Below are 12,278 nucleotides of genomic sequence, written 5' to 3' on the forward strand. Positions count from 1 at the left end.
GTGTAAGGGAGGAGGGATGATAAAGAGAGGAAGATGTAAACCGTTCCAGTGTAAGGGAGGAGGGATGATAAAGAGAGGAAGATGTTAAACCGTTCCAGTGTAAGGGAGGAGGGATGATAAAGAGAGGAAGATGTTAAACCTTTCCAGTGTAAGGGAGGAGGGATGATAAAGAGAGGAAGATGTTAAACCGTTCCAGTGTAAGGGAGGAGGGATGATAAAGAGAGGAAGATGTTAAACCGTTCCAGTGTAAGGGAGGAGGGATGATAAAGAGAGGAAGATGTTAAACCGTTCCAGTGAAAGGGAGGAGGGATGATAAAGAGAGGAAGATGTTAAACCGTTCCAGTGTAAGGGAGGAGGGATGATAAAGAGAGGAAGATGTAAACCGTTCCAGTGTAAGGGAGGAGGGATGATAAAGAGAGGAAGATGTATACCGTTCCAGTGTAAGGGAGGAGGGATGATAAAGAGAGGAAGATGTTAAACCGTTCCAGTGTAAGGGAGGAGGGATGATAAAGAGAGGAAGATGTAAACCGTTCCAGTGTAAAGGAGGAGGGATGATAAAGAGAGGAAGATGTTAAACCGTTCCAGTGTAAGGGAGGAGGGATGATAAAGAGAGGAAGATGTTAAACCGTTCCAGTGTAAGGGAGGAGGGATGATAAAGAGAGGAAGATGTTAAACCGTTCCAGTGTAAGGGAGGAGGGATGATAAAGAGAGGAAGATGTTAAACCGTTCCAGTGAAAGGGAGGAGGGATGATAAAGAGAGGAAGATGTTAAACCGTTCCAGTGTAAGGGAGGAGGGATGATAAAGAGAGGAAGATGTAAACCGTTCCAGTGTAAGGGAGGAGGGATGATAAAGAGAGGAAGATGTATACCGTTCCAGTGTAAGGGAGGAGGGATGATAAAGAGAGGAAGATGTTAAACCGTTCCAGTGTAAGGGAGGAGGGATGATAAAGAGAGGAAGATGTAAACCGTTCCAGTGTAAAGGAGGAGGGATGATAAAGAGAGGAAGATGTTAAACCGTTCCAGTGTAAGGGAGGAGGGATGATAAAGAGAGGAAGATGTTAAACCGTTCCAGTGTAAGGGAGGAGGGATGAAAAAGAGAGGAAGATGTAAACCGTTCCAGTGTAAGGGAGGAGGGATGATAAAGAGAGGAAGATGTTAAACCGTTCCAGTGTAAGGGAGGAGGGATGATAAAGAGAGGAAGATGTTAAACCGTTCCAGTGTAAGGGAGGAGGGATGATAAAGAGAGGAAGATGTAAACCGTTCCAGTGTAAGGGAGGAGGGATGATAAAGAGAGGAAGATGTTAAACCGTTCCAGTGTAAGGGAGGAGGGATGATAAAGAGAGGAAGATGTTAAACCATTCCAGTGTAAGGGAGGAGGGATAATAAAGAGAGGAAGATGTAAACCGTTCCAGTGTAAGGGAGGAGGGATGATAAAAAGAGGAAGATGTATACCGTTCCAGTGTAAGGGAGGAGGGATGATAAAGAGAGGAAGATGTTAAACCGTTCCAGTGTAAGGGAGGAGGGATGATAAAGAGAGGAAGATGTATACCGTTCCAGTGTAAGGGAGGAGGGATGATAAAGAGAGGAAGATGTTAAACCGTTCCAGTGAAAGGGAGGAGGGATGATAAAGCGAGGAAGATGTTAAACCGTTCCAGTGAAAGGGAGGAGGGATGATAAAGCGAGGAAGATGTTAAACCGTTCCAGTGTAAGGGAGGAGGGATGATAAAGAGAGGAAGATGTTAAACCGTTCCAGTGTAAGGGAGGAGGGATGATAAAGAGAGGAAGATGTTAAACCGTTCCAGTGTAAGGGAGGAGGGATGATAAAGAGAGGAAGATGTTAAACCGTTCCAGTGAAAGGGAGGAGGGATGATAAAGAGAGGAAGATGTATACCGTTCCAGTGAAAGGGAGGAGGGATGATAAAGAGAGGAAGATGTTAAACCGTTCCAGTGTAAGGGAGGAGGGATGATAAAGAGAGGAAGATGTTAAACCGTTCCAGTGTAAGGGAGGAGGGATGATAAAGAGAGGAAGATGTAAACCGTTCCAGTGTAAGGGAGGAGGGATGATAAAGAGAGGAAGATGTTAAACCGTTCCAGTGTAAGGGAGGAGGGATGATAAAGAGAGGAAGATGTTAAACCTTTCCAGTGTAAGGGAGGAGGGATGATAAAGAGAGGAAGATGTTAAACCGTTCCAGTGTAAGGGAGGAGGGATGATAAAGAGAGGAAGATGTTAAACCGTTCCAGTGTAAGGGAGGAGGGATGATAAAGAGAGGAAGATGTTAAACCGTTCCAGTGAAAGGGAAGAGGGATGATAAAGAGAGGAAGATGTTAAACCGTTCCAGTGTAAGGGAGGAGGGATGATAAAGAGAGGAAGATGTAAACCGTTCCAGTGTAAGGGAGGAGGGATGATAAAGAGAGGAAGATGTATACCGTTCCAGTGTAAGGGAGGAGGGATGATAAAGAGAGGAAGATGTTAAACCGTTCCAGTGTAAGGGAGGAGGGATGATAAAGAGAGGAAGATGTAAACCGTTCCAGTGTAAGGGAGGAGGGATGATAAAGAGAGGAAGATGTTAAACCGGTCCAGTGTAAGGGAGGAGGGATGATAAAGAGAGGAAGATGTTAAACCGTTCCAGTGTAAGGGAGGAGGGATGAAAAAGAGAGGAAGATGTAAACCGTTCCAGTGTAAGGGAGGAGGGATGATAAAGAGAGGAAGATGTTAAACCGTTCCAGTGTAAGGGAGGAGGGATGATAAAGAGAGGAAGATGTTAAACCGTTCCAGTGTAAGGGAGGAGGGATGATAAAGAGAGGAAGATGTAAACCGTTCCAGTGTAAGGGAGGAGGGATGATAAAGAGAGGAAGATGTTAAAGCGTTCCAGTGTAAGGGAGGAGGGATGATAAAGAGAGGAAGATGTTAAACCGTTCCAGTGTAAGGGAGGAGGGATGATAAAGAGAGGAAGATGTTAAACCGTTCCAGTGTAAGGGAGGAGGGATGATAAAGAGAGGAAGATGTTAAACCGTTCCAGTGTAAGGGAGGAGGGATGATAAAGAGAGGAAGATGTTAAACCGTTCCAGTGTAAGGGAGGAGGGATGATAAAGAGAGGAAGATGTTAAACCGTTCCAGTGTAAGGGAGGAGGGATGATAAAGAGAGGAAGATGTTAAACCGTTCCAGTGTAAGGGAGGAGGGATGATAAAGAGAGGAAGATGTAAACCGTTCCAGTGTAAGGGAGGAGGGATGATAAAGAGAGGAAGATGTAAACCGTTCCAGTGTAAGGGAGGAGGGATGATAAAGAGAGGAAGATGTATACCGTTCCAGTGTAAGGGAGGAGGGATGATAAAGAGAGGAAGATGTTAAACCGTTCCAGTGTAAGGGAGGAGGGATGATAAAGAGAGGAAGATGTATACCGTTCCAGTGTAAGGGAGGAGGGATGATAAAGAGAGGAAGATGTTAAACCGTTCCAGCGTAAGGGAGGAGGGATGATAAAGAGAGGAAGATGTTAAACCGTTCCAGCGTAAGGGAGGAGGGATGATAAAGAGAGGAAGATGTTAAACCGTTCCAGCGTAAGGGAGGAGGGATGATAAAGAGAGGAAGATGTAAACCGTTCCAGTGAAAGGGAGGAGGGATGATAAAGAGAGGAAGATGATAAACTGTTCCAGTGTAAGGGAGAAGGGATGATAAAGAGAGGAAGATGTAAACCGTTCCAGTGTAAGGGAGGAGGGATGATAAAGAGAGGAAGATGTTAAACCGTTCCAGTGTAAGGGAGGAGGGATGATAAAGAGAGGAAGATGTTAAACCGTTCCAGTGTAAGGGAGGAGGGATGATAAAGAGAGGAAGATGTTAAACCGTTCCAGTGTAAGGGAGGAGGGATGATAAAGAGAGGAAGATGTAAACCGTTCCAGTGTAAGGGAGGAGGGATGATAAAGAGAGGAAGATGTAAACCGTTCCAGTGTAAGGGAGGAAGGATGATAAAGAGAGGAAGATGTTAAACCGTTCCAGTGTAAGGGAGGAGGGATGATAAAGAGAGGAAGATGTAAACCGTTCCAGTGTAAGGGAGGAGGGATGATAAAGAGAGGAAGCTGTTAAACCGTTCCAGTGTAAGGGAGGAGGGATGATAAAGAGAGGATGATGTAAACCGTTCCAGTGTAAGGGAGAAGGGATGATAAAGAGAGGAAGATGTTAAACCGTTCCAGTGTAAGGGAGGAGGGATGATAAAGAGAGGAAGATGTATACCGTTCCAGTGTAAGGGAGGAGGGATGATAAAGAGAGGAAAATGTTAAACCGTTCCAGTGTAAGGGAGGAGGGATGATAAAGAGAGGAAGATGTTAAACCGTTCCAGTGTAAGGGAGGAGGGATGATAAAGAGAGGAAGATGTAAACCGTTCCAGTGTAAGGGAGGAGGGATGATAAAGAGAGGAAGATGTTAAACCGTTCCAGTGTAAGGGAGGAGGGATGATAAAGAGAGGAGGATGTTAAACCGTTCCAGTGTAAGGGAGGAGAGATGATAAAGAGAGGAAGATGTTAAACCGTTCCAGTGAAAGGGAGGAGGGATGATAAAGAGAGGAAGATGATAAACCGTTCCAGTGTAAGGGAGGAGGGATGATAAAGAGAGGAAGATGTAAACCGTTCCAGTGTAAGGGAGGAGGGATGATAAAGAGAGGAAGATGTTAAACCGTTCCAGTGTAAGGGAGGAAGGATGATAAAGAGAGGAAGATGTTAAACCGTTCCAGTGTAAGGGAGGAGGGATGATAAAGAGAGGAAGATGTTAAACCGTTCCAGTGTAAGGGAGGAGGGATGATAAAGAGAGGAAGATGTAAACCGTTCCAGTGTAAGGGAGGAGGGATGATAAAGAGAGGAAGATGTTAAACCGTTCCAGTGAAAGGGAGGAGGGATGATAAAGCGAGGAAGATGTTAAACCGTTCCAGTGTAAGGGAGGAGGGATGATAAAGAGAGGAAGATGTTAAACCGTTCCAGTGTAAGGGAGGAGGGATGATAAAGAGAGGAAGATGTTAAACCGTTCCAGTGTAAGGGAGGAGGGATGATAAAGAGAGGAAGATGTTAAACCGTTCCAGTGAAAGGGAGGAGGGATGATAAAGAGAGGAAGATGTATACCGTTCCAGTGAAAGGGAGGAGGGATGATAAAGAGAGGAAGATGTTAAACCGTTCCAGTGTAAGGGAGGAGGGATGATAAAGAGAGGAAGATGTATACCGTTCCAGTGTAAGGGAGGAGGGATGATAAAGAGAGGAAGATGTTAAACCGTTCCAGTGTAAGGGAGGAGGGATGATAAAGAGAGGAAGATGTTAAACCGTTCCAGTGTAAGGGAGGAGGGATGATAAAGAGAGGAAGATGTAAACCGTTCCAGTGTAAGGGAGGAGGGATGATAAAGAGAGGAAGATGTTAAACCGTTCCAGTGTAAGGGAGGAGGGATGATAAAGAGAGGAAGATGTTAAACCGTTCCAGTGTAAGGGAGGAGGGATGATAAAGAGAGGAAGATGTTAAACCGTTCCAGTGTAAGGGAGGAGGGATGATAAAGAGAGAAAGATGTTAAACCGTTCCAGTGAAAGGGAGGAGGGATGATAAAGAGAGGAAGATGTATACCGTTCCAGTGTAAGGGAGGAGGGATGATAAAGAGAGGATGATGTAAACCGTTCCAGTGTAAGGGAGGAGGGATGATAAAGAGAGGAAGATGTTAAACCGTTCCAGTGTAAGGGAGGAGGGATGATAAAGAGAGGAAGATGTTAAACCGTTCCAGTGTAAGGGAGGAGGGATGATAAAGAGAGGAAGATGTTAAACCGTTCCAGTGAAAGGGAGGAGGGATGATAAAGAGAGGAAGATGATAAACCGTTCCAGTGTAAGGGAGGAGGGATGATAAAGAGAGGAAGATGTTAAACCGTTCCAGTGTAAGGGAGGAGGGATGATAAAGAGAGGAAGATGTTAAACCGTTCCAGTGTAAGGGAGGAGGGATGATAAAGAGAGGAAGAAGTTAAACCGTTCCAGTGTAAGGGAGGAGGGATGATAAAGAGAGGAAGATGTATACCGTTCCAGTGTAAGGGAGGAGGGATGATAAAGAGAGGAAGATGTTAAACCGTTCCAGTGTAAGGGAGGAGGGATGATAAAGAGAGGAAGATGTTAAACCGTTCCAGTGTAAGGCAGGAGGGATGATAAAGAGAGGAAGATGTAAACCGTTCCAGTGTAAGGGAGGAGGGATGATAAAGAGAGGAAGATGTAAACCGTTCCAGTGTAAGGGAGGAAGGATGATAAAGAGAGGAAGATGTTAAACCGTTCCAGTGTAAGGGAGGAGGGATGATAAAGAGAGGAAGATGTAAACCGTTCCAGTGTAAGGGAGGAGGGATGATAAAGAGAGGAAGATGTAAACCGTTCCAGTGTAAGGGAGGAGGGATGATAAAGAGAGGAAGATGTTAAACCGTTCCAGTGTAAGGGAGGAGGGATGATAAAGAGAGGAAGATGTTAAACCGTTCCAGTGTAAGGGAGGAGGGATGATAAAGAGAGGAAGATGTTAAACCGTTCCAGTGAAAGGGAGGAGGGATGATAAAGAGAGGAAGATGTATACCGTTCCAGTGAAAGGGAGGAGGGATGATAAAGAGAGGAAGATGTTAAACCGTTCCAGTGTAAGGGAGGAGGGATGGTAAAGAGAGGAAGATGTTAAACCGTTCCAGTGTAAGGGAGGAGGGATGGTAAAGAGAGGAAGATGTTAAACCGTTCCAGTGTAAGGGAGGAGGGATGGTAAAGAGAGGAAGATGTTAAACCGTTCCAGTGTAAGGGAGGAGGGATGATAAAGAGAGGAAGATGTTAAACCGTTCCAGTGTAAGGGAGGAGGGATGATAAAGAGAGGAAGATGTTAAACCGTTCCAGTGTAAGGGAGGAGGGATGATAAAGAGAGGAAGATGTTAAACCGTTCCAGTGTAAGGGAGGAGGGATGATAAAGAGAGGAAGATGTTAAACCGTTCCAGTGTAAGGGAGGAGGGATGATAAAGAGAGAAAGATGTTAAACCGTTCCAGTGAAAGGGAGGAGGGATGATAAAGAGAGGAAGATGTTAAACCGTTCCAGTGAAAGGGAGGAGGGATGATAAAGAGAGGAAGATGTATACCGTTCCAGTGTAAGGGAGGAGGGATGATAAAGAGAGGAAGATGTTAAACCGTTCCAGTGTAGGGGAGGAGGGATGATAAAGAGAGGAAGATGTTAAACCGTTCCAGTGAAAGGGAGGAGGGAAGATAAAGAGAGGAAGATGTTAAACCGTTCCAGTGAAAGGGAGGAGGGATGATAAAGAGAGGAAGATGTTAAACCGTTCCAGTGTAAGGGAGGAGGGATGATAAAGAGAGGAAGATGTAAACCGTTCCAGTGTAAGGGAGGAGGGATGATAAAGAGAGGAAGATGTTAAACCGTTCCAGTGTAAGGGAGGAGGGATGATAAAGAGAGGAAGATGTATACCGTTCCAGTGTAAGGGAGGAGGGATGATAAAGAGAGGAAGATGTTAAACCGTTCCAGTGTAAGGGAGGAGGGATGATAAAGAGAGGAAGATGTAAACCGTTCCAGTGTAAGGGAGGAGGGATGATAAAGAGAGGAAGATGTTAAACCGTTCCAGTGTAAGGGAGGAGGGATGATAAAGAGAGGAAGATGTTAAACCGTTCCAGTGTAAGGGAGGAGGGATGATAAAGAGAGGAAGATGTTAAACCGTTCCAGTGTAAGGGAGGAGGGATGATAAAGAGAGGAAGATGTTAAACCGTTCCAGTGTAAGGGAGGAGGGATGATAAAGAGAGGAAGATGTATACCGTTCCAGTGTAAGGGAGGAGGGATGATAAAGAGAGGAAGATGTTAAACCGTTCCAGTGAAAGGGAGGAGGGATGATAAAGAGAGGAAGATGTTAAACCGTTCCAGTGTAAGGGAGGAGGGATGATAAAGAGAGGAAGATGTATACCGTTCCAGTGTAAGGGAGGAGGGATGATAAAGAGAGGAAGATGTTAAACCGTTCCAGTGTAAGGGAGGAGGGATGATAAAGAGAGGAAGATGTTAAACCGTTCCAGTGAAAGGGAGGAGGGAAGATAAAGAGAGGAAGATGTTAAACCGTTCCAGTGAAAGGGAGGAGGGATGATAAAGAGAGGAAGGGAGAGATGGATGGATGGATAGAGTACCTTCCCAGCGTAGTGGATGATGGCAAAGTCGGCCTCTTGTCGTATTTGTCGAGGTTTGAAGAATTTAGGGTGTGTCCCCTGCTCAGCAGACAGCTTATCCACAAATGAACGATCTGTCGCCCGCGGAAACCAACACTCCTCATCCAATAGTGCCAGCACACCAGGGGGCTGGGCCTTAAGTGGGAGGGGGTAAGGAGAGACAGAGACACAGAGAGGTAAGAACACCTGATAATTCACTTCACAAATAACATGTTTTATTAAAGGGTTGAGGTGCTCCTGTTGCAGGCCAGGTGGATGTTGGGTTTTATCCAGGAGAAGGTTGAAGGTGAGCTATATGTGTGAGTGTACCGGTCTCTCAATGAGGTCGATGCAGGGCTGCAGGTCCAGGCCGAAGTCGATGAAGCTCCACTCGATGCCCTCCCTCTGGTACTCCTCCTGCTCCAGGATGAACATGGTGTGGTTGAACAGCTGCTGCAGCTTCTCATTGGTGTAGTTGATACACAGCTGCTCAAATGAGTTCAACTGTGGAGGGAGGAGAGAGAGGGAGAGGAAGAGGGAGAGGAAGAGGAAGAGGAAGAGGAAGAGGAAGAGGAAGAGGAAGAGGGAGAGGAAGAGGAAGAGGGAGAGGAAGAGGGAGAGGGAGAGGGAGAGGGAGAGGGAGAGAGAGAGAGAGAGAGAGAGAGAGAGGAGAGAAGAGAGAGGTCAGATATTGTGTAGTGAACCTGAGAAGAGACTGCAAACAGGAGAAAGAAAGACTCAGACACACTCACAGACACACACAGATTCACACACACCTGGAAGATCTCAAAGCCTGCTATGTCCAGTATGCCTATGAAAGAGGCTCCCTGTCTCTGTCTGCGGTCCAGCGCCCGGTTGATCCTGTGGACCAGCCAACGGAACAGACGCTCATATGTAGCTTTGGCCAACGCCTCCACAGCAAAGTCAGCCTAGAGAGAGAGAGAGAGAGAAGAGAGAGAAGAGAGAGAGAGGAGAGAGAGCATAGGATCTGGCTAAAAATACTTGAATCAGTCATAGAGCCCATTGCCCTTTATGGTTGTGAGGTCTGGGGTCCGCTCACCAACCAAGAATTTAAAAAATGGGACAAACACCAAATTGAGACTCTGCATGCAGAATTCTGCAAAAATATCCTCTGTGTACAACGTAGAACACCAAATACTGCATGCAAAGCAGAATTAGGCCGATACCTACTAATTATCAAAATCCAGAAAAGAGCTGTTAAATTCTACAACCACCTAAAAGTAAGTGATTCCCAAACCTTCCATAACAAAGCCATCACCTACAGAGAGATGAACCTGGAGAAGAGTCCCCTAAGCAAGCTGGTCCTGGGGCTCTGTTCACAAACACAAACACACCCCACAGAGCCACATGACAGCAGCACAATTAGACCCAACCAAATCATGAGAAAACAAAAAGATAATTACTTGACACATTGGAAAGAATTAACAAAAAAACAGAGCAAACTAGAATGCTATTTGGCCCTAAACAGAGAGTACACAGTGGCAGAATACCTGACCACTGTGACTGACCCAAACTTAAGGAAAGCTTTGACTATGTACAGACTCAGTGAGCATAGCCTTGCTATTGAGAAAGGCCGCCGTAGACATACCTGGCTCTCAAGAGAAGACAGGCTATGTGCTCACTGCCCACAAAATGAGGTGGAAACTGAGCTGCACTTCCTAACCTCCTGCCCAATGTATGACCATATTAGAGACACATACAGTGCCTTGCGAAAGTATTTGGCCCCCTTGAACTTTGCGACCTTTTGCCACATTTCAGGCTTCAAACATAAAGATATAAACTGTATTGTAATTTTTTTGTGAAGAATCAACAACAAGTGGGACACAATCATGAAGTGGAACGACATTTATTGGATATTTCAAACTTTTTTTTAAAATCAAAAAATGAAAAATTGGGCGTGCATTATTATTCAGCCCCCTTAAGTTAATACTTTGTAGCGCCACCTTTTGCTGCGATTACAGCTGTAAGTCGCTTGGGGTATGTCTCTATCAGTTTTGCACATCGAGAGACTGACATTTTTTCCCATTCCTCCATGCAAAACAGCTTGAGCTCAGTGAGGTTGGATGGAGAGCATTTGTGAACAGCAGTTTTCAGTTCTTTCCACAGATTCTCGATTGGATTCAGGTCTGGACTTTGACTTGGCCATTCTAACACCTGGATATGTTTATTTTTGAACCATTCCATTGTAGATTTTGCTTTATGTTTTGGATCATTGTCTTGTTGGAAGACAAATCTCCGTCCCAGTCTCAGGTCTTTTGCAGACTCCATCAGGTTTTCTTCCAGAATGGTCCTGTATTTGGCTCCATCCATCTTCCCATCAATTTTAACCATCTTCCCTGTCCCTGCTGAAGAAAAGCAGGCCCAAACCATGATGCTGCCACCACCATGTTCGACAGTGGGGATGGTGTGTTCAGCTGTGTTGCTTTTACGCCAAACATAATGTTTTGCATTGTTGCCAAAAAGTTCAATTTTGGTTTCATCTGACCAGAGCACCTTCTTCCACATGTTTGGTGTGTCTCCCAGGTGGCTTGTGGCAAACTTTAAACGACACTTTTTATGGATATCTTTAAGAAATGGCTTTCTTCTTGCCACTCTTCCATAAAGGCCAGATTTGTGCAATATACGACTGACTGATTGTTGTCTTATGGACAGAGTCTCCCACCTCAGCTGTAGATCTCTGCAGTTCATCCAGAGTGATCATTGGCCTCTTGGCTGCATCTCTGATCAGTCTTCTCCTTCACACAGGTGGATTGTATTTATCATCATTAGTCATTTAGGTCAACATTGGATCATTCAGAGATCCTCACTGAACTTCTGGAGAGAGTTTGCTGCACTGAAAGTAAAGGGGCTGAATAATTTTGCACGCCCAATTTTTCATTTTTTGATTTAAAAAAAAAGATTGAAATATCCAATAAATGTCGTTCCACTTCATGATTGTGTCCCACTTGTTGTTGATTCTTCTCAAAAAAATACAGTTTTATATCTTTATGTTTGAAGCCTGAAATGTGGCAAAAGGTCGCAAAGTTCAAGGGGGCCGAATACTTTCGCAAGGCACTGTATTTCCCTCAGATTACACAGATCCACAAAGAATTCGAAAACAAACCCAATTTTGATAAACTCCCATATCTACTGGGTGAAATTCCAGTGTGCCATCCAAGCAGCAAGATTTGTGACCTGTTGCCACGAGAAAAGGGCAACCAGTGAAGAACAAACACCATTGTAAATATAACCCATATTTATGCTTATTTATTTTCCCTTGTGTACTTTCACCATTTGTACATTGTTACAACACTGTATATATACATAATATGACATGTGTAATGTCTTTATTGTTTTGAAACTTCTGTATGTGTAATGTTTACTGTTAATTTTGATAGTTTATTTCACTTTTGTATATCTACCTTACTTGCTTTGGCAATGTTAACACATGTTTCTCATGCCAATAAAGCCCCTTGAATTGAATTGAAGAGAGAGAAGAGAGAAGAGAGAGAGAAGAGTGAGAGAGAAGAGAGAGAAGATAGAGAAGCGAGAGAGAAGAGAGAGAAGAGTGAGAGAAAAGAGAGAAGATAGAGAAGCGAGAGAGAAGAGTGAGAGAGAAGAGAGAGAGAAGAGAGAAGAGAGAGAGTGGAGAGAGAGAGCATTATTCATTTAGATATTTTAAGAAACTAGCATGTGCCTCTTACACCAATTGTGTATATGTGTGTGTATATGTGTGTGTGTATATGTGTGTGTATATGTGTGTGTGTGTATATGTGTGTGTGTATGTGTGTGTATATGTATGTGTGTGTGTGTATATGTGTGTGTGTGTGCATATATGTGTGTGTGTGTATATGTGTGTTTATATATGTGTGTGTGTGTATATATGTGTGTGTGTGTATATGTGTGTGGGTATGTGTGTGTGTGTATATGCGTGTGTGTGTGTGTATATGTATATATGTGTGTGTGTGTGTGTGTATATGCGTGTGTATATGTGTGTATATGTGTGTGTGTGTATATGTGTGTGTGTGCATATATGTGTGTATATGTGTGTGTGTGCATATATGTGTGTATATATGTGTGTGTATATATGTGTGTGTGTGTGTGTGTGTGTATATG

General features: G+C 44.3%; 1 protein-coding gene across 1 annotated transcript in view; it reads right to left on the reverse strand.

Moving 5' to 3' along the window:
• The window catches only part of LOC139395906 (myosin-10-like), a gene marked incomplete at its 5' end in the record, with an annotated part of 86,227 nt that overhangs the window by 48,732 nt on the left and 25,217 nt on the right, over positions 1–12,278 (reverse strand). Inside the window, 3 exons of the mRNA XM_071143218.1 lie at positions 8,145–8,318; positions 8,493–8,666; positions 8,939–9,091. Of these exons, the coding sequence (XP_070999319.1) occupies positions 8,145–8,318; positions 8,493–8,666; positions 8,939–9,091 (501 nt within the window). The remainder of the gene's footprint in view (positions 1–8,144; positions 8,319–8,492; positions 8,667–8,938; positions 9,092–12,278) is intronic.

This window comes from Oncorhynchus clarkii, unplaced genomic scaffold (assembly GCF_045791955.1).
Source record: "Oncorhynchus clarkii lewisi isolate Uvic-CL-2024 unplaced genomic scaffold, UVic_Ocla_1.0 unplaced_contig_3077_pilon_pilon, whole genome shotgun sequence".
NCBI lineage: Eukaryota > Metazoa > Chordata > Actinopteri > Salmoniformes > Salmonidae > Oncorhynchus > Oncorhynchus clarkii.